At 43.1% G+C, this 20,000-nt stretch overlaps 2 protein-coding genes and 1 long non-coding RNA gene across 3 annotated transcripts in view; all 3 read right to left on the bottom strand.

Moving 5' to 3' along the window:
• The window catches only part of LOC123505242 (histone deacetylase 3-like), an 8,316-nt gene extending 1,563 nt beyond the window's left edge, over positions 1-6,753 (bottom strand). Inside the window, exons 1-9 of the mRNA XM_045256453.1 lie at positions 6,644-6,753; positions 5,866-5,989; positions 5,544-5,645; positions 4,809-5,003; positions 3,864-3,997; positions 3,104-3,216; positions 2,203-2,309; positions 1,230-1,381; positions 349-490 (exon numbers count right to left, since the gene is read on the bottom strand). Of these exons, the coding sequence (XP_045112388.1) occupies positions 349-490; positions 1,230-1,381; positions 2,203-2,309; positions 3,104-3,216; positions 3,864-3,997; positions 4,809-5,003; positions 5,544-5,645; positions 5,866-5,989; positions 6,644-6,701 (1,127 nt within the window). The 5' untranslated portion in view covers positions 6,702-6,753. The remainder of the gene's footprint in view (positions 1-348; positions 491-1,229; positions 1,382-2,202; positions 2,310-3,103; positions 3,217-3,863; positions 3,998-4,808; positions 5,004-5,543; positions 5,646-5,865; positions 5,990-6,643) is intronic.
• Positions 1-13,143, bottom strand: part of LOC123505248 (basic salivary proline-rich protein 2-like) — a 13,727-nt gene extending 584 nt beyond the window's left edge. Inside the window, 3 exon segments of the mRNA XM_045256467.1 lie at positions 9,375-10,515; positions 10,518-10,819; positions 12,991-13,143. Of these exon segments, the coding sequence (XP_045112402.1) occupies positions 9,821-10,515; positions 10,518-10,818 (996 nt within the window). The 5' untranslated portion in view covers position 10,819; positions 12,991-13,143 and the 3' untranslated portion in view covers positions 9,375-9,820.
• A 923-nt stretch (positions 13,144-14,066) lies between these two features.
• LOC123505259 overlaps positions 14,067-20,000 on the bottom strand; it is a 10,872-nt gene continuing 4,938 nt past the window's right edge. Inside the window, exons 6-9 of the long non-coding RNA XR_006675112.1 lie at positions 19,546-19,718; positions 18,536-18,792; positions 18,094-18,344; positions 14,067-14,349 (exon numbers count right to left, since the gene is read on the bottom strand). This is a non-coding gene — a long non-coding RNA (uncharacterized LOC123505259). The remainder of the gene's footprint in view (positions 14,350-18,093; positions 18,345-18,535; positions 18,793-19,545; positions 19,719-20,000) is intronic.

The raw sequence follows: 20,000 nt of genomic DNA, 5'->3' as shown, positions 1-20,000 counted from the left end.
ACATCAAAACACAAAACACAAAACACAAACACAAAACAGACCAAAACACCACAAAAACAAAGGACACACACAAAACACACACAAAACACAAACACACCAAACACAAAACACAGACACCAAACACAAAAACACACAAACACACACAAACACACCACCACACCACACCAAAACACACAAAACACAAAACACACAAAACACACAAAAACACTAAAACACCAAAACACAAACACTCAAACACACACCAAAAAAACACAAAATCACCAAAAACACAAAACACTACACTAAACACAAACACACCAAAACACACCAAAAACACCACAAAACACCCCAAAACCCTCAGAAACTCACCTTGGGGCATGCTGTACCATCTTGAGGTTATCAGAGACGTGCTTCACAATCGTCTCCAAATATTGTCGAGAATTTCCGTTTTCTTGCCTCGTGATCACTTCCGGGTGTAGAGAGAAGTCTGGGGCAAAGTATTGGAAGTACTCTGTATGGGGAGGGGTGTTGGAGGGGTGAGAGAGGGGTGAGGAGGGGTGTGTGGTGGTTTAAAGGTGTTTTGGGTGTGTTTTGGGGTGGTTTTGAGTGTTTTTGGTGTGGTTTTGAGTGTTTTTGGTGTGGTTTTGAGTGTTTTTGAGTGTTTTGTGTGTTTTTGTGTGTTGTTTTGGGTGTTTTGTGTGTTTGTTTAGTGTTTTGGTGTGTTTTGGTGTGTTTTGGGGTGTTTTGAGTGTTTTGTTGTGTGTTTGGTGTTTTGGGGTGTTGGTGTGTTTTGGGGTGTTTTGGGGTGGTTTGAGTGTTTTGTGTTTTGTGTTTGGGTGGTTTTGAGTGTTTTGGTGTGTTTTGGGGTGTGTTTGAGTGTTTTGGGGTGGTTTGAGTGTTTTTTGTGTGTTTTGGGGTGTTTGGTGTGTTTCAGTGTGTTTTGGGTTGTTTTGAGTGTTTAGGTGTGTTTTGGGGTGTTTTGTGTTGTTTGTTTGTGTGTTTTTGGGTGTTTTGTGTGTGTGTTTGGTGTGTTTTGATGTGTTTTGGGGTGTTTTAGGGGTTTATTTTGGGGTGTTTTGGGATTTTGGGAGAGAAAGAAAAGATTAGTTTAGTTATTGCTCTCTCTCTCTCTCTCTCTCTCTCTCTCTCTCTCTCTCTCTCTCTCCCAGCCTCTTCCAGTCCCTCCCAGCACCTCCAAGCCCCTCCCAGCCTCTCCCAGCCCCCAGCCCCCAGCCAGTCCCCCGACTCACCAGTATTGTAAGGAATCTCTGTAGGCATATCTGTGTCCACCAATAGGCCTGTCTCGTAGGCCCAACATCTGGCAACATTGCGGGGGGTGTAGCCGCCTCCCCCAAGCACCAGGAGAGGCACCCCGAACTTTTTGGTGAAGTTGACGCACTCTCTGGGGGTGGTGAGGTTAAATTAAGGGGTGTTTTGGGGTGTTTTGGGGTGTTTGGGTGGTTTGGGGTGTTTTTGGGGTGTTTTGGTGTGTGTGTGTGGTGTGTTTTGGTGTTTTGTGTGTTTTGGTGTTTGTGTTTGTGGTGTTTGGTGTGTTCTGGTGTGTTTTGGTGTGTTTTGGTGTGTTTTGGTGTGTTTTGGTGTGTTATGGTGTGTTCTGGTGTGTTTTGGGGTGTTTTGTGTTTTGGGGTGTTTTGGGGTGTTTTGGTGTGTTTGGGGTGTTTTTGGTGTGTTTTGGTGTGTTTTGTGGTGTTTTGGTGTGTTTTGGTGTTCTGGTGTGTTTGGTTTTGGTGTTTTTGGTGTGTTTGGTGTGTTTTGGTGTTCTAGTGTTTTGGTGTTTTGGTGTGTTTTGGTGTGTTTTGGTGTGTTTTGGGGTGTTTTGGTGTGTTTTGGGGTGTTTTGGTGTGTTTTGGGTGTTTTGGTGTGTTTTGGTGTGTTTTGGTGTGTTTTGGTGTGTTATGGGGTGTTTTAGTGTGTTTTGGTGTATTTTGGGTGTGTTTGGTGTATTTGGGTGTGTTTCAGTGTTTGGGGAAGGAGGAGGAGGAGGAGGAGGAGGAGGAGGAGGAGGAGGAGGAGGAGAGAGAGAGAGAGAGAGAGAGAGAGAGAGAGAGAGAGAGAGAGAGAGAGAGAGAGAGAGAGAGAGAGAGAGAGAGAGAAAAGAATACATGGACTTATCATAATTTCTTTCACACACACACACACACACACACACAATAACACACACACACTACTCTCTCTCTCTCTCTCTCTCTCTCTCTCTCTCACCCGTGTCCTTTTGTGGAGAGGGAGAAACACCCCAGTCGGTCCCCAGAGAGAGAGTCAGCCCCACACTGCAGAACAATGGCTGTTGGGCGGTAGAACTCAATCACAGCCTGCCGAAGGAGAAAAAATGTTTGTATTCTTTCATTAATTACTAAAACACTATTGGAGGTAGGAGTGTGAGGTTTTGTGGGTGTGTTGCTAGTGTGTTGGTGTGTGTTGTGTGTGAGTTACGTGAAGATTGAGTTGTAAATAAGGCAAGAATCATGAGTTTTGTTAGTATGATGCATGTTAAGTGACCTTGTGTTTTGGAGTCAGGGGAAAAAAAATGTTTGTATTCTTTCATTAATTACTAAAACACTATTGGAGGTAGGAGTGTGAGGTTTTGTGTGTGTGTTGCTAGTGTGTTGGTGTGTGTTGTATGTGAGTTGCATTGAGATTGAGTTGTAAATAAGGTAGAAATTAAAAGTTTTGTAATGGTGTGTGTTTTGGTGTCGGTAAATTTCTATCACAGTCTTGGGTGAAAAGTTTGTATTCTTTCATTAATTACTAACACACTATTGAAGTTAGAAGTGTGAAATTTTGTGTGTGTGTTACTAGTGTGTTGGTGTGTGTTGTGTGCGAGTTGCGTGAAGATTGAGTTGTAAATAAGGCAAAAATCATGAGTTTTGTTAGTATGATGTATGTTAAGTGACCTTGTGTTTTGGGTCAAGGGAAAAAAAAATGTTTGTATTCTTTCATTAATTACTAACACACTATTGAAAGCAGGAGTGTGAAACTTTGTGTGTGTGTTACTAGTGTGTCAGTGCGTGTTGTGTGCAAAGTGCGTGACGATTGGCTGATAAATAAGTCAGGAATCAATCTTTTTAATGAGGTGCGTTAAACCGAATGACACGACTGGCCTCACCTCTATGACAGGTTTGAAGACTTGGGTGTAGCTGGCGTCGTCAATCCCTTCCTTCAGCGGCACATTGACTGAGTAGTACCGGCCGCTCTCGTGCCCTATCTCAAACATGTCGCCTGGGGGAGGAGGGAGGTTAGGTTAGGTTGTGTGTGTGTGTGTGTGTGTGTGTGTGTGTGTGGCTTGTCTACAATGTAAAACGATCTCTCACGAAACACACACACACACACAACACACACACACATACACACAACTCCCAAACACACTCAAAACCACTGGAAAACACTCAAAACACCCCAAAAACACTCAAAAACACCCCAAAACACTCAAAACACCCCAAAAACAACCAAAAAACTCCCAAAACACCCCAAACACTCAAACACACAACTCAAAACACTCAAAACACTCAAAACACTCAAAACACCCCAAAACACTTCACACTCAAACACACACACACACACAAAAAACACACAAAACCACTGAAAACACTCAAAACACCCCAAAACACTCAAACACAAACACTCAAACACACACACACACACAACACCACAAAACACTCAAAAGACCCCAAAACACTCAAAACACCCAAAACACTCAAAAACACTCAAAACACCCCAAAACCACTCAAAAACACTCAAACACACCCCAAAACCACTCAAAAACACCCAAAACACTCAAAAACACTCAAAAACACCCCAAAAAAACACTCAAAACACTCTAGAACACACTCAAACACACACACACACACACACACACACACACGTACCAGTCCCAGGGAAGAAATAGTTGCCATATTTGTGAAAGGAAACAGTCATCACTCGATCGGTGAGATAAAATGCTTCTTGAACCCCGTCGCCATGATGGATGTCTATGTCGATGTACAGGACGCGGGGGTGGTACCTGTGGGGGGGTAGGGGTCAGTGGGGGTCGTGGGTGGCTCTGGGGGCATTGGGGGGGCATATGGTGGCACTGGGGGTCTATTAAGCTGTATTTTAAAGGCATATGGCAAATTTCTGGGGGTGTGTGGCATTGTACAGCATGCAGGGGTGGTACCTGTTGGGGGTAGGGGTTACTGGGGGTGTCTTGGGGGTATGGGGGCCACTTGGGGGTATTTTGGGGTATTTTGAGGTATATTTGGGACCTTGTCGGGTTAATTGGGTGTCTAGGGTTGTGTAGGGTATATTTGGGGCATTATGGGGCATTTGGGGGCATTTCGGGGCATTTGGGGCATAGAGGGGGTTATTATTATTACTATTATTATTTTTCTCCTCCTCCTCCTCCTCCTCCTCCTCCTTCTCCTTCTCCTGATCCTGATCCTCCTCCTCCTCCTCCTTTTAATACAACTTTTTTTCTCCTCCTCCTCCTCCTCCTCCTGATCCTCCTCTTCCTGATCCTGAACCTCCTCCTCCTTATCCTTCTCCTCCTCCTCCTCCTTTTAATACAATCTTTCCTCCTCCTCCTCCTTTTAATACAACTTTTTTTCTCCTCCTCCTCCTCCTCCTCCTTTTAATACAATCTTTCTCCTCCTCCACCACCACCACCACCACCACCACCACCACCACCACCACCACCTCCTCCTCCTCCTTTTTAATACAACCTTTTTCTCCTCCTCCTTTTAATACAATCTTTCTCCTCCACCACCACCTCCTCCTCCTCCTCCTCCTCCTCCTCCTCCTCCTCCTCCTCCTCCTCCTCCTCCTCCTCCCCTTACTTCAGCATCTCCAGTATGGCAATGACAATATCGTTGACGTAACAAAATCCAGACGCCTCAAACTTCTTGGCATGGTGCAGCCCCCCGGACCAGTTCACAGCAACGTCACAGCAGTTATGGTTCAGCTTCACAGCACCCTCCAGAGACGCCCCCGTGTACATGGAGCAGAAGTCGTACAGTCCGTCAAACACTGGGCTGTAACAGAATAGGGTTGTTAGATTAGATGGGGTTAGGTTAGGAAGGGTTTGGGGGGGTTAGGTTAGGTTAGGAAGGGTTTCGGAAGGTTAGGAAAGGTTTCGGAAGGTTAGGAAAGGTTTCGGAAGGTTAGAGATGGTTAGGGATGGTTAGGAAGGTTAGGAAAGGTTAGGAAAGGTTTCGGAAGGTTAGAGATGGTTAGGGATGGTTTGGGAAGGTTAGGAAAGGTTTCGGAAGGTTAGAGATGGTTATGAATGGTTAGGAATGGATAGGGAATGGTTAGGGATGGTTAGGGATGGTTAGGGATGGTTTAGGATGGTTATGAATGGTTAGGAATGGATAGGGAAGGTTAGGAATGGTTAGGAATGGTTAGGGATGGTTTGGGATGGTTAGGGATGGTTAGGAAGGTTACGGAAGGTTAGGAAGGTCAAGTTAGGAAGGTCTGGTTACATTTGTGTGCATTTTTGTTGCTTTTTAGTTGAAATAAATGTGTTTGCAAGGAATTAAACATATCTCTCTCTCTCTCTCTCTCTCTCTCTCCAGTCGTCGGCCATGTTGAATTGTCCGAGGTTCTTGGTGAAGTTTTGAACGTTTTGTGGTGAAACGCGCATTAGGAAGTCGATGTATTCTTCCGAGTGGAACCTGGAAAGGGGGGAGGAGAGCGGGGGAATATTAGGTTAGGTTAGGTTAGGTTAGGCGCATTCTCTCTCTCTCTCTCTCTTTTTTTTTTTCTCTTTTTTTTCGTTTCTCTCTCTCTCTCTCTCTCTCTTTTCTTTCTTCTTTTCTTTGATTTCTCTCTCTCTCTCTCTCTCTCTCTCTCTCTCACTCACCTTCTCTCTCTCTCTCTCTCTCTCTCTCTCACCTGGTCATGTCGTGAAAGTTGGCGCGATACGGCCGATATATTTGAAGCTTTTTGTAGAGGCCATAGTGAAGCACGAGGCTGTGGGTGATGGACAGTCGGTGGGGCTTCATTGGGTGGCCTGGACCTGCAGTAGTAGTAGTAGTAGTAGTAGTAGTAGTAGTAGTAGTAGTAGTAGTAGTAGTAGTAGTAGTAGTAGTAGTAGTTTTTTTTTTTTGTGTGTGTGTAGTGGTAGTGGTGGTGGTAATAGTAGTAGTTAGTTGGGCACTGTCCCTGAGAAACCATCCCGCAAGGGTAAAAAAAATAGGTTGAGAAATGCTGCCTTATTTGTAACCATATCCTCTCTCTCTCTCTCTCTCTCTCTCTCTCTCTCTCTCTCTTCATTCTCTCTCTCTCTCTCTCTCTTGTTCTCTCTATCTCTCTCTCTCTCTCTCTGACCAATAGCGAAGTGGGAGCCAGGGATCAAAGCGAGCGCGCGGGATGGTTTCTCTGGGACAGCGCCGTAAATAGTTAATAGTACTAGTAGCAGTAATAATAGTAGTAGTAGTAGCATCAGTAGTAGCAGTAACCATGAATACACACCAAAACACACCCAAAAACACGCAAAAACACCCAAAAAACACCCAAACACACACCAAAACACCCATATAGCCTTCAGCCACCCTACACACCCTTACATTTCACCCCATATCTCGCCACCCACGCCCCCTACACACACCTGGCGCCGCCCACACCTGGCCCACACCTGCCCACACCTGCTGCACTACACCAATCAACTTACCGTAGTGAAAATTGCCCACATCGGGGTCATAAAAATAAGCTACTGTTTTTCCTCCCATGGTCGTTTGTTTACAGCTCACGGGGAAGCGACAGGGACCTGGTGTATAAAGACAGGTATTGGTAGTTTTTTTGGTGTTTTTTGAGGTGTTTTAGTGGTGTTTGGATTGTTTTTCTATGTTTTGTCTTTTATTTATCTATTTTTTTATTTGTTGTGTAAATTGAGAGGGATTTGGTGTGTAAATATTAAGTTGGTGTTTTTTTGTGTGTGTGTGTCTTTTTAGGTGTTTTAGTGGTGTTTGGATTGTTTTTCTATGTTTTGTCTTTTATTTATCTATTTTTTTTATTTGTTATGTAAATTGAGAGGGATTTGGTGTGTAAATATTAAGTTGGTGTTTTTTTGTGTGTGTGTATTTTTGGGTGTTTTAGTGGTGTTTGGATTGTTATTTTATGTTTTTTATTTTACTTTTATTGTTTTCTAAGATTGTTTTGTTTATTGAGAGGGACTTACTGTATAAACATAAAAAAGTGGTGTTTTATGGGTTTTTTTTTTTTTGGGTGTTTTAGCGGTGTTTGGATTACTTTTCATATTTCCATTTACTCTTCTATACATTTCTGTTTACTTAAAGTTGCTGCGTGGCGTGTAAAGCTAGAAGTAGTGTTTTAGTGGTGTTTTAGTGGTGTTTTAATGGTGTTTTTAATTTATATTCTTCTATTTATATATTTCCTGAAGATTTTTTTTAATATATGAAAAACAATTACCACCCACGGCTTGTGTTTGGCGAGCGTGTTTTTTCCCGCCATTACAGCGAAGAGGATTGACGGCTTAATGCATTCACTGTTAAGGTTAAGGAGAAGGATAGATATTGCCACAGTGAGGGGGGGTGGGGGCGTAATAATAGGGAGCTGAACCCCCTTCCCTGTCCCCGCCCCTATGGACCCCCCCCCACCCTTGTCTCCAGCCCCGTGTGAGGTTTCCCGAAGTGCGCGGTAAGATTTAATTAGTCAGTCAATATATTCAGAGCTATTTGGTGTTTAAAAGCAGGATTGGTGTTTTTTTGGGTGTTTTAGCGTGTTTGGATTGTTCTTTGTTCGTTTTTCGTTTTTTTTTTTTTTTTTTTTTTTGTTTGGTGTTTGGTGTTTGGTGTGTGTTTGCAGGATTGGTGTTTTTTTTTTTGGGGGTGTTTTATGATGTTTTTTTGGTGTTTGGCTTGCTTTGTGTGGTATCTGTCTATCTATCTATCTATCAATCAGTCTATCTATCTATCTATCAATCTATCTATCTATCAATCTATCTATCTATCTATCTATCTATCTATCTATCTATCTATCTATCTATCTATCTATCTATCTATCTATCTATTTATCAATCTATCTATCTATCTATCTATCTATCTATCTATCTATCTATCTATCTATCTATCTATCTATCTATCTATCTATCTATCTATCTATCTATCTATCTATCTACCTATCAATCAATCAATCAATCTATCTATCTATCTATCTATCTATCTATCTATCTATCTATCTATCTATCAACCACATTTCTATTAATTTTGATGGTTTGTGGTGGTGATTTGTGGTTTGTGGTGGTTTGTGGTGGTGGTTTGTGGTGTTATCTTCAAAGTCCACACCCGGGGCACGATTTTTTAATGGAGGACAATGAAATATAAGAATTTACACAATAATTTTTAACTGGGGCCCCGGAAACTGAATACGGAGAGTCAAATCCTTACTGAAATAGTTTAAATAGTACGATTTGAAGTGCTGTGTGGCGTAGGATCAACAGTATGGCAACCCAGCAGGCAGATAGTACTCTCAATCCTTCATCCCTTTCACTGGCAAACTCTGGAACTCCCTCCTTGCATCTGTACTTCCAAATTCTTACAAGTTGTCTTATTTGAACCCCTTCAGTAGAATTTCCATATTAATTCTTGTATTTGGTGATTTTATGCGCCTTCAGAAACTTATATGGAGGTTGAAATCGTGAAAAAATGTGGTTATTGATCTTTGACCAATATAAACGCTTCCTAATATCAATTTAATCATACTGAAGGTAAAAATCGTCGCGGTACTGAAGGGGTTTTAAGAAGAAGGGATCAAAGCACTTCCTCTCTTAAATTATGACGGTTTTGCCACGTTTTAGAGAGCCAGAAACCAAATAGGCCTCTTCTTAATTTTTTTCCCTTGGTTGGCCCTCTTCTCTACGTAAAAAATAGATAGATAGATGAATTTAAGGCTTGTTTTCCCGCGCAGGCCACCTCTCTCTCAGAAACCTCCCTTGATGACTGAAGAGGTGCGTTTTCTCATTTTATGCGATTTGAGAATTTGATATAGGGATTTGAATAGTGCGAGCTGTGGCCATTAATCCTCTGACCTTCATGAACCCTTTCTAATGTACATAGGTCATCCAGTCACACCTCAAATCAAGGTCAAAATGTGTCCCAGTACTGAAGAGCTTATAACCTCCTAACTGGTGACTATTTGGTGACTATTTGGTGACTATTTGGTGACTATAAAGCTTCAGAAACTCATGTGGGGGATTAAAATAGTGAAGACTGTGGCCATTAATCTTGTGAGCCTTGGAGATATTCAAGTATGTTCCTCCTCACAGCACTCACAGCACAGAGAGAGAGAGAGAGAGAGAGAGAGGGGGGGAGGCTGTAAGGAACAAATGAATGAATATGTAGTGATAATAGTGATGTATATATATTTAATTCAACAAAATACACTTACTACTACTACTACTACTACTACTACTACTACTACTACTACTACTACAGCTTGTCATGTACAGCGTATGACAATCCCGGACCGACACCTCTTGACATTGTTGTTGTTGTTGTTGTTGTTAACTATATAATGCCATTTAAACACACACACACACACACACACACACACACACACACACACACACACACAAGCTTAAATTAAGTATACATATAATAATAATGATGATAATAATAACATAACATTACATACATACAGATATACTACATACATACAGACATACATACATACATACAGACATACACACATACATACATGGAGGGTAATATATAAGTACACATGAGCGAAATCCGTGTACATGTACGTACAAACGCACGTACATGTACACCTGTGTGTGTGTGTGTGTGTGTGTGTGTGTGTGTGTGTGTGTGTGTGTGTGTGTGTGTGTCTACAGAATGAAGGTGAGCATGAGGGCGAGGAGGACGCCGCCACACACCAGCGCCAGGATGACCCACGCCACACACCAGCCCCCAGGACACCGCCCCCCACCCTTGCCACCCCCCTCCACCCCATCTCACACGTCACCCACCACAGAGCCTGCCTTGCTCACCACGCCGCCCCCGCCCTTGTCCCCCGGGGCGCGCCGCACTGGCAGAGGCTCGGCGTGCCCCTTCTCGTCCACCACCAGGGGCAGTGGGCGCGCCATGGGCGGCAGCAGGTGAGGCGGGATGCCATGCGGCGCCCCTGGGGGCGGGGGTGGGGCGAGGCCTGACCCCGCCAGGCTGCGGCGGTCCCCGGGGGGCGGGCGGGCGGGCAGCGTGGCGTAGGTGCCACGCAGGTCGTAGATGGAGGTGCCCCTGCGAGGAGGGGGTGGGCCCATGGGGGGCGGGGGCCCATGGTATGGGGCGGGCATGGGCGCGCCGCCGTGCACGGGGCAGGGCTCGCCGTCCCAGGTGGCGAGGGCCAGGGCGGGCACGGAGCGGGCACTCTTCACGGTGCCTGGCGGGCCAGGGGTCCCCAGGGGTCCGTGAGGGCCGGGGGGATACATGCCTGGGTACAGCATAGGGGGCCCCGGCACCCCCACACGCTCGCTCTCCTCAGTGGAGGAGGAGGACGAGGAGGAAGAGGATGAGGAGTGGGTGAGGGTGAGCGTGGGCGCGAGGGCGGGCGGGCGGTGGAGGGCGGGGCTCGCGGGTTGGAGTAGGGCACCAGCAGGGGGGGCGGCGCGCCCCAGGACTTGTCGCCGCTGCGATGGCTCAGCCTGTCGCTGGTGGAGGGTGGGCCGGGCCTGGAGGGGGTGGGGGGGTAGCGGTCGTAGTGGGAGGGGGCGCCATGGTGTGAGGGCGGGGCGGGGCGGTGGCCCCCCGCCTGGTAGTTGAGGTCCCGCTGCTGCCACGCCAGGGGAGTCCCGGGACACCCGTGGTCCAGGGCGCGCCCGCCTGACATCCTGGAGGGAGGAAGGACACTTACTGCACGCACGCACGCACACACACACACACACACTCAAGGAAGCGGGTGGGGAGGGGAGGAGTGGAGGATGGGTGGAGGGGTGAGGGGTGGAGGCAGGTATTTCCTTAGCTGGCAACCCAGACCGTTACCTGGCGCAGAGGAGGGGCGGCGGGTGGTGGCACGGGGGGGGAGGAAGAGCAGAGGGTCAGGCCGCGGCACCAGCCACTTGGAGATGACCACCACCACCACCACCACCACCAGGAATGCACGGAGGAGGAGGAGGAGGAGGAGGAGGAGGAGGAGGAGGAGAAAAGTATCAACGGAAAAAGTTATGAAATAAAGAAAAATAAAGGAGAGAGAGAGAGAGAGAGAGAGAGAGAGAGAGAGAACGTAAGAAGAAACGAAATAAGGAAGATGATGATGAAGACGAACAGGAAGACAAGGAGAACGAGAGAAGAACAATGCAATCAGGAGGAGGAGGAGGAGGAGGAGGAGGAGAAGGAAGAAGAAGAGGAGGAGGAGAAAACACAAATATTTCAGTATAACAAAGGAAGAGACAGAAGAAGAAGAAGAAGAAGAAGAAGAAGAAGAAGAAGAAGAAGAAGAAGAAAATAGAAATAAAAATGAAAAAAATTATAAAGATATATTAGAGAGAGAGAGAGAGAGAGAGAGAGAGAGAGAGAGAGAGAGAGAGAGAGAGAGAGAGAGAGAGAGAGATTTTAGGTCAGCAGACAGTATTATTAATTTGTCTGTCTGTCTGTGTGTCTGTCTACTACTACTACTACTACTACTACTACTTCATAATCTCTCTCTCTCTCTCTCTCTCTCTCTCTCTCTCAAAACACATAGATAAAGATAGAGAGAGAGAGAGAGAGAGAGAGAGAGAGAGAGAGAGAGAGAGAGAGAGAGAGAGAGAGAGAGAGAGAGAGAGAGAGACGTTATATCCACACATGCACACACAAACACACACACACGGATACATGTTGTGTGTGTGTGTGTGTGCGTGTACTGAAGTGTAGCGGTTAAGACAGCTGGCACACACACACACACACACACACACACACACACACACACACACACACACACACACACACACACGTAATAATAATAATAATAATAATAATAATAATAATAATAATTGCAAAAAATATTAATTGCTGAGAGAGAGAGAGAGAGAGAGAGAGAGAGAGAGAGAGAGAGAGAGAGAGAGAGAGAGAGAGAGACCCGTTATTCCTTCACCACCTCAACCACTGCCTCCTCCTCCTCCTCCTCCTCCCAATTTCTCTATGTGGGTGAAATTAATTAGTTCACCTGTAGTAGTAGTAGTAGTAGTAGTAGTAGTAGTAGTAGTAGTAGTAGTAGTAATACAATTCATACCTTAATTAATCAGAGAGAGAGAGAGAGAGAGAGAGAGAGAGAGAGAGAGAGAGAGAGAGAGAGAGAGGTCAGGGCTAAACTGGCTCTCACCAACCATGGGAATCTCTCTCTCTCTCTCTGTGTGTGTGTGTGTGTGTGTGTGTGTGTGTGTGTGTGTGTGTGTGTGTGTGTGTGTGTGTGTGTGTGTGTGTGTGTGTAATAATAATAATAATAATAATAATAATAAACGGTTTGTGTGTGTGTGTGTGTGTGTGTGTGTGTGTGTGTGTGTGTGTGTGTGTGTGTGTGTGTGTGTGTGTGTGACCTTGAACCTGGGTGAAGAGGGGTGGGTAGGAGGATGGGCATGTGAGAGAGAGAGAGAGAGAGAGAGAGAGAGAGAGAGAGAGAGAGAGAGAGAGAGAGAGAGAATGAATGAATAATGCTCTCTCTCTCTCTCTCTCTGTCTGTCTGTCTGTCTGTCTGTCTGTCTGTCTGTCTCTCTCTCTCTCTCTCTAACACATCAAAAACAAAACAGTCAAATTTTAGCGACGCACAAATTTTCGCGTTTTCTTTCATAATTCTCAAACAAAAGCAAACGAAACACGATAACAACAGGAAAATAGACAATAAAAGGAGGGAATAGCAACAAGAGCCGATAAAGGAGTAAATAAGAGAGAAATAATCAAGAAAAAAAAAATACAACAATTCGCGAAATTTTAAACCCCGCCAAATATTTCTTTAAGGTCAGGAATTTCAACGCTAATGTAAATAATAATCTAAATCATTTTTCCGGGTATTATTCAATTAACTCACCTTTTTATTGTATATTTACCCTTATTTCCCTCTCCCTTAAGGCCTCTTGTCCTATTTCCCTTAAGAATCAGGAAAACACACAGCAGCCGGGGAAATGCGCTAACTCCCCCTCCAACATCCAAGTGACCACTGAGGAGCTGCGTCTTGTTCCGCCTGTATATATAACCTTGGCTACCAGCGGGGGAACTGGAGTCACTGGAATCTTGAATAATAATAAAGCACCTAATATACATTGATAAGTGGATTTTAGTAAGTAATCTCAAGTGTATAAGTGTATTTTAAGTGTACATTAATTCTATAAGTGTGTATTAAGTGATTTTGTGGTTTATTTAAGGTATTATATGGTGTTTATGGGCATTAGGAGTACTGATTCTATTTCCCCCCAGTCCTGAGAGCCCAAGGGTAAAGGAATGACTGTTCCTTTAAGTGTTTGTCATTCCTATTTTTATTTCATTTATTCCTTTGTACACAATTAACAGTCAATTATTAATGGCGGGGAGTGCAGTGGAAGGATTTACTTTATTTATTTATTTATTTATTCATTCCACTCATTCACGTACTGGTAGAAAAAAAAATATATATAAAAGCCTAAAGGAACATCATCACTACTGGAAATTAAATGAAAATAATAAATAAATAAATAAATAAACATCAATAACCAAAACAATAATAATAATAATAATAAATAAGGATAAGTGAAAAATAAATAGAGAAAATAAATAAATACATAAGATAATATAATAAATCAAATAAAATAAAATGGAGAAAAAATTAAATAAACAAGATAGAAAAGAACCATCAGCCCTGTCACCCTTAAAAAAAAAAACCCTAAAAAAACCCTTAAAATCTATCCCTAATTCAACTTAAAACAAAAAAAATAAAGAAAAATTAAAGACAAAAAAGAAAAATAAAGAAAATAAGCTAAAATAAAGAAAAAAAAAAAAAATATAATGGACAACTTTATCGCCCTTAAAAACCCTTAAAAATTCATCGCTAATTCAATAAAAAAATAGAAATAATAATAATAACAACAACAATAATAATAACAATAAAATAAAACCAACTAAAAAAAAAAAAGAACCATCGTACATTTTCCACTTCAACCAGCGTCCTTTAAATACAATAAAAAAAAAACTAAAAATAACAACAATAATAATAAAAAAACAAACTAAAAAAAAAAAAAAAAAAGAACCATGGTACATTATTTCAACCAGCGTCCCTTCTTAGGTGGCGGCGGTCCATGTCCCATCAGAAAAGCCTCTTCCACCTGCAGCCTCTCCTTCTTCTTCTCTAGATAGCGGGACACATTGTCGTACCTTTGCTTGTACAGGTGTCCCAGCCCAATGCCCGCCGACACACCTGGGGGGGAGGGGGGGACACGTTAAGGGGGGGGGACACGTTAGGAGAGGGACACGTTAGGAGAGGGACACGTTAGGAGAGGGACACGATAGGGGGGGTCTGGGGTTATGGGGTTAGGTTAGGTTAGGGTGAGATTAAGAGGGGTTAGGTTTGGGGAGCGGGGGGTACATTAGGGGATTGGTTAGGTTATGGGGGCGGTGGTTAGGTTAGGGGAGGAGGGGCAGTGGGTGCAGGTTAGAGGTTAGGGGGGCGGTTAGGAGGGGTTAAAATTAGGTTAGGTTTAAATTCTAGCCTTTTGGAATGTAGAAATGTTGTTAATCTGTCCCTGGAACCTTAAAAACACCCTTAAAACTTCACTGGAACCCTAAAAACCCTTAAAACCCTTACAACTTCAGAAAATGTTGTTAATCTGTCACTGGAACCCTTAAAATACCCTTAAAAACCCTTATAAATTCATTGGGACCTTAAAAACACCCTTAAAAACCCTTACAACTTCAGAAAATGTTGTTAATCTGTCACTGGAACCTTTAAAACACTCTTAAAAACCCTTATAACTTCACTGAGCCCTAAAACCCCTTACAACTTCAAGAAATGTTGTTAATCTGTCACTGAAGCCCTAAACACACCCTTAAAAACCCTTACAACTTTAAGAAACATTGTTAATTTGACACTGGAACCTTAAAACATCCTTAAAAGCCCTTATAAATTCATTGGGACCTTAAAACACCCTTAAAAACCCTTACAACTTCAAAAAATATTGTTAATCTGACACTGGAACCTTAAAACACCCTTAAAAACCCTTACAACTTCACTGGACCCTTTAAAACACCCTTAAAAATAAGGTTTTTAAGAGTGTTTTTGTGGTTCTAGAGGCAGAGTGACAACATTTCTGCATTATTAACAGGAGAAACACTCTTTTGAAAGGCTCTAGTTGAAGTACTAAGGGTTTTAAGAGTGTTTTTGTGGTTCTAGAGGCAGAGTGACAACATTTCTGCATTATTAACAGGAGAAACACTCTTTTGAAAGGCTCTAGTTGAAGTACTAAGGGTTTTAAAGAGTGTTTTTGTGGTTCTAGAGGCAGAGTGACAACATTTCTGCATTATTAACAGGAGAAACACTCTTTTGAAAGGCTCTAGTTGAAGTAATAAGGGTTTTAAGAGTGTTTTGTGGTTCTAGAGGCAGAGTGACAACATTTCTGCATTATTAACAGGAGAAACACTCTTTTGAAAGGCTCTAGTTGAAGTAATAAGGGTTTTAAGAGTGTTTTGTGGTTCTAGAGGCAGAGTGACAACATTTCTGCATTATTAACAGGAGAAACACTCTTTTGAAAGGCTCTAGTTGAAGTAATAAGGGTTTTAAAGAGTGTTTTGTGGTTCTAGAGGCAGAGTGACAACATTTCTGCATTATTAACAGGAGAAACACTCTTTTGAAAGGCTCTAGTTGAAGTAATAAGGGTTTTAAGAGTGTTTTGTGGTTCTAGAGGCAGAGTGACAACATTTCTGCATTATTAACAGGAGAAACACTCTTTTGAAAGGCTCTAGTTGAAGTAATAAGGGTTTTTAAGAGTGTTTTGTGGTTCTAGAGGCAGAGTGACAACATTTCTGCATTATTAACAGGAGAAACACTCTTTTGAAAGGCTCTAGTTGAAGTAATAAGGGTTTTAAGAGTGTTTTGTGGTTCTAGAGGCAGAGTGACAACATTTCTGCATTATTAACAGGAGAAACACTCTTTTATTTAAAGGCTCTAGTTGAAGTAATAAGGGTTTTAAGAGTGTTTTGTGGTTCTAGAGGCAGAGTGACAACATTTCTGCATTATTAACAGGAGAAACACTCTTTTGAAAGGCTCTAGTTGAAGTAATAAGGGTTTTAAGAGTGTTTTGTGGTTCTAGAGGCAGAGTGACAACATTTCTGCATTATTAACAGGAGAAACACTCTTTTGAAAGGCTCTAGTTGAAGTAATAAGGGTTTTAAGAGTGTTTTGTGGTTCTAGAGGCAGAGTGACAACATTTCTGCATTATTAACAGGAGAAACACTCTTTTGAAAGGCTCTAGTTGAAGTAATAAGGGTTTTTAAGAGTGTTTTGTGGTTCTAGAGGCAGAGTGACAACATTTCTGCATTATTAACAGGAGAAACACTCTTTGAAAGGCTCTAGTTGAAGTAATAAGGGTTTTTAAGAGTGTTTTTGTGGTTCTAGAGGCAGAGTGACAACATTTCTGCATTATTAACAGGAGAAACACTCTTTTGAAAGGCTCTAGTTGAAGTAATAAGGGTTTTAAGAGTGTTTTGTGGTTCTAGAGGCAGAGTGACAACATTTCTGCATTATTAACAGGAGAAACACTCTTTTGAAAGGCTCTAGTTGAAGTAATAAGGGTTTTTAAGAGTGTTTTGTGGTTCTAGAGGCAGAGTGACAACATTTCTGCATTATTAACAGGAGAAACACTCTTTTGAAAGGCTCTAGTTGAAGTAATAAGGGTTTTAAGAGTGTTTTGTGGTTCTAGAGGCAGAGTGACAACATTTCTGCATTATTAACAGGAGAAACACTCTTTTGAAAGGCTCTAGTTGAAGTAATAAGGGTTTTTAAGAGTGTTTTTGTGGTTCTAGAGGCAGAGTGACAACATTTCTGCATTATTAACAGGAGAAACACTCTTTTGAAAGGCTCTAGTTGAAGTAATAAGGGTTTTTAAGAGTGTTTCTGTGGTTCTAGAGGCAGAGTGACAACATTTCTGCATTGTTAACTGGAGAAACACTCTTGAAAACACCCGCCAGTCATTTTTACCTTGAGATTTGTGTACCATTAGACCATTAGGACATTAGGAAGGGTCTATGGAGGTCACAAGATTAATGGCCACAGTCTTCACTATTTTAACCCCTTCAGTACTGGGACACATTTTTACCTGCAGATTTGTGACAGTTTGACATGTTTTGAGGGCATTTTAAGACAGTTTGACATGTTTTGAGGGCATTTTAAGACAGTTTGACATGTTTTGAGGGCATTTTAAGACAGTTTGACATGTTTTGAGGCATTTTAAGACAGTTTGACATGTTTTGAGGGCATTTTAAGACAGTTTGACATGTTTTGAGGGCATTTTAAGACAGTTTAGCATGTTTTGACAGCATTTTAAGACAGTGACATGTTTTGAGGGCATTTTAAGACAGTTTGACATGTTTTGAGAGCATTTTAAGACAGTTTGACATGTTTTGAGGGCATTTTAAGAGTTTGGCATATTTTAAGAGCATTTTGACATGTTTTAAGGGGATTTTAAGACAGTTTGACATGTTTTGAGGGCATTTCAAAATAGTTTGGCATATTTTAAGGGCATTTTAAGACAGTTTGGCATGTTTTGAGGGCATTTTAAGAGTTTGGCATATTTTGAGGGTATTTTAAGACAGCTTGACATGTTATAAAGCCATTTTAATACAGTTTGGCTACAATAAGACCATTTTATTGACATTAGGAAGGGTGTATGGAGGTCACAAGGTTAATGGCCACAGTCCTCACCATTTTAATCCCCCACATGAGTTGGTGAAGGTGTACAAAATCACCAAATAGTCACCACAGGGAATAGGGAAACACGTCACGCTACTCAAGGGGTTGACGTCACTAGAACCCTTAAAACACCCTTAAAAAAACCCTTAAAACTATAACTAGAGGGATTAGAAGATGTGATTTAACTTGATCTCCTCCTCCTCCTCCTCCTCCTCCTCCTCCTCCTCCTCCTCCTCCTCCTCCTCCTCCTCCACTTACCTCCCCACCAGTTACCGCTCTCTCTGGCAACCTTTAACAAACCACTTCCTTCCTCCTCTTCCTCCAGACGGACAAGTTCTTCCTCCTTCCTCCGCAGGACCTCCACCGCCCCCCCCTCTCCCACCACCACCAGCTCCTCCACACCCCCTGCCCCCCTCCAGCCAGCAGCCAGAGGGATTGTGGGTAGGACTGTGGTGGAGAGGTGAAGAAGACTGTCTGCTGTGGACCGGTACAGAAAAATTGCTGGAACCCTGGAGAGAGAGAGAGAGAGAGAGAGAGAGAGAGAGAGAGAGAGAGAGAGAGAGAGAGAGAGAGAGAGAGAGAGAGAGAGAGAGTTTAGTTGTTGTTTTATATTATAGTTGTTGTATATATTATCTCTCTCTCTCTCTCTCTTTCTCACACACACACACTCTCTCTCTCTCTCTCTCTCTCTCTCTCTTACCTATCAACCAAAACAGCAACAAGGTGACACAATTTCGACACCTCCGCCACAACAAAACCCCTCACTGCGGCCACAGGAGGGGGGGTAGGGGAGGGGTGCTGGGGTGGAGGGGTGGGGCAACTCTTCCCCTCTCCAGCCCCCCCTTCACCCCCCTCCTCCTCCTCCAGGGGGCGGAGGAAACTGGAGGAAAGCGCGGAGGTGTCTACGGAAGTGAGAAGCTTTCCTGTTTCATAGTTCCAGAGTTTGAGCGTTCCATCCTGAGAGAGAGAGAGAGAGAGAGAGAGAGAGAGAGAGAGAGAGAGAGAGAGAGAGAGAGAGAGAGAACAGAGAGTATGCTTAAAACACAATAAAACACCCCCAAACACACTCAAAACACCCGAAAACACTCAAAACACACTCAAAACACCCCAAAACATTCAAAACACCCCAACACACTCAAAACATCCCAAACACACTACAATACAAAACACCAACACACACTCAAAACACCAAACATCCCAAAACACACTCAAAACACACCAAAACACACCAAACACCCAAAACACTCAAACATACCAAAACACACCAAAACACACAAAACCACACAAAAACACACAAAATACTCAAAACACCCAAACACACTCAAAACACCCCAAACACACCAAAACACACCAAAACACCCAAAACACATCAAAACACACTCAAAATACCCAAAACACACAACACCCTAAAACACCTCAAAACACACCAAAACACATCAAAACACTCAAAACATCCCAAAACACACTCAAAACACTCAAAACATCCCAAAACACACCAAACACACAAACACCCCAAAACACACCAAAACACAAAACACACAAAACACACCAAAACACCTCAAAACACCCCAAAACACAAAACAAACAAACACTCAAAACACTCAAAACACTCAAAACACCCCAAAACACACTCAAACACTCAAAACACACCAAAACACCCCAAAAACACTCAAAACACCCCAAAACACACCAAAACACACTCAAACGCACCCCAGAGCTGGAGATGAGGTGCGGGAGGTCAGGGGACACCACACGCACTTGGGTCACGAACTCTCGGTGACCCAATAAGAAGGTACTAATGTCATACGGCCGAGACAAGTTCGAAACGCGATTTTCTCGTCTCTGTCGCAGGTAATGATGTACTGGTGGTCTGGGGTCACTGTCTGGGGGGGGGGAGGTGGTAATATTAGGAAGAGGAAGAGGAAGAGAGAGAGAGAGAGAGAGAGAAGAGGAGAGGGTTTGTGTGTGTGTGGTGGAGGTGGTGGTGGTGGTGGTGGTGGTGGTGGTGGTGGTGGTGGTGGAGGAGGAGGAGGAGGAGGAGGAGGAGGAGGAGGAGAAGAGGAGGAAGGAAGAAGAAGAAGAGGAGAAGAAGAAGAAGAAGAAGAAGAAGAAGAAGAAGAAGAAGAAGAAGAAGAAGAGAGGAAGAAGAAGAAGAAGAGAGAGAG

The sequence above is a fragment of the Portunus trituberculatus genome, chromosome 2 (assembly GCF_017591435.1).
Source record: "Portunus trituberculatus isolate SZX2019 chromosome 2, ASM1759143v1, whole genome shotgun sequence".
Lineage (NCBI taxonomy): Eukaryota > Metazoa > Arthropoda > Malacostraca > Decapoda > Portunidae > Portunus > Portunus trituberculatus.
This window is presented reverse-complemented; position numbering and strand designations above follow the sequence as displayed.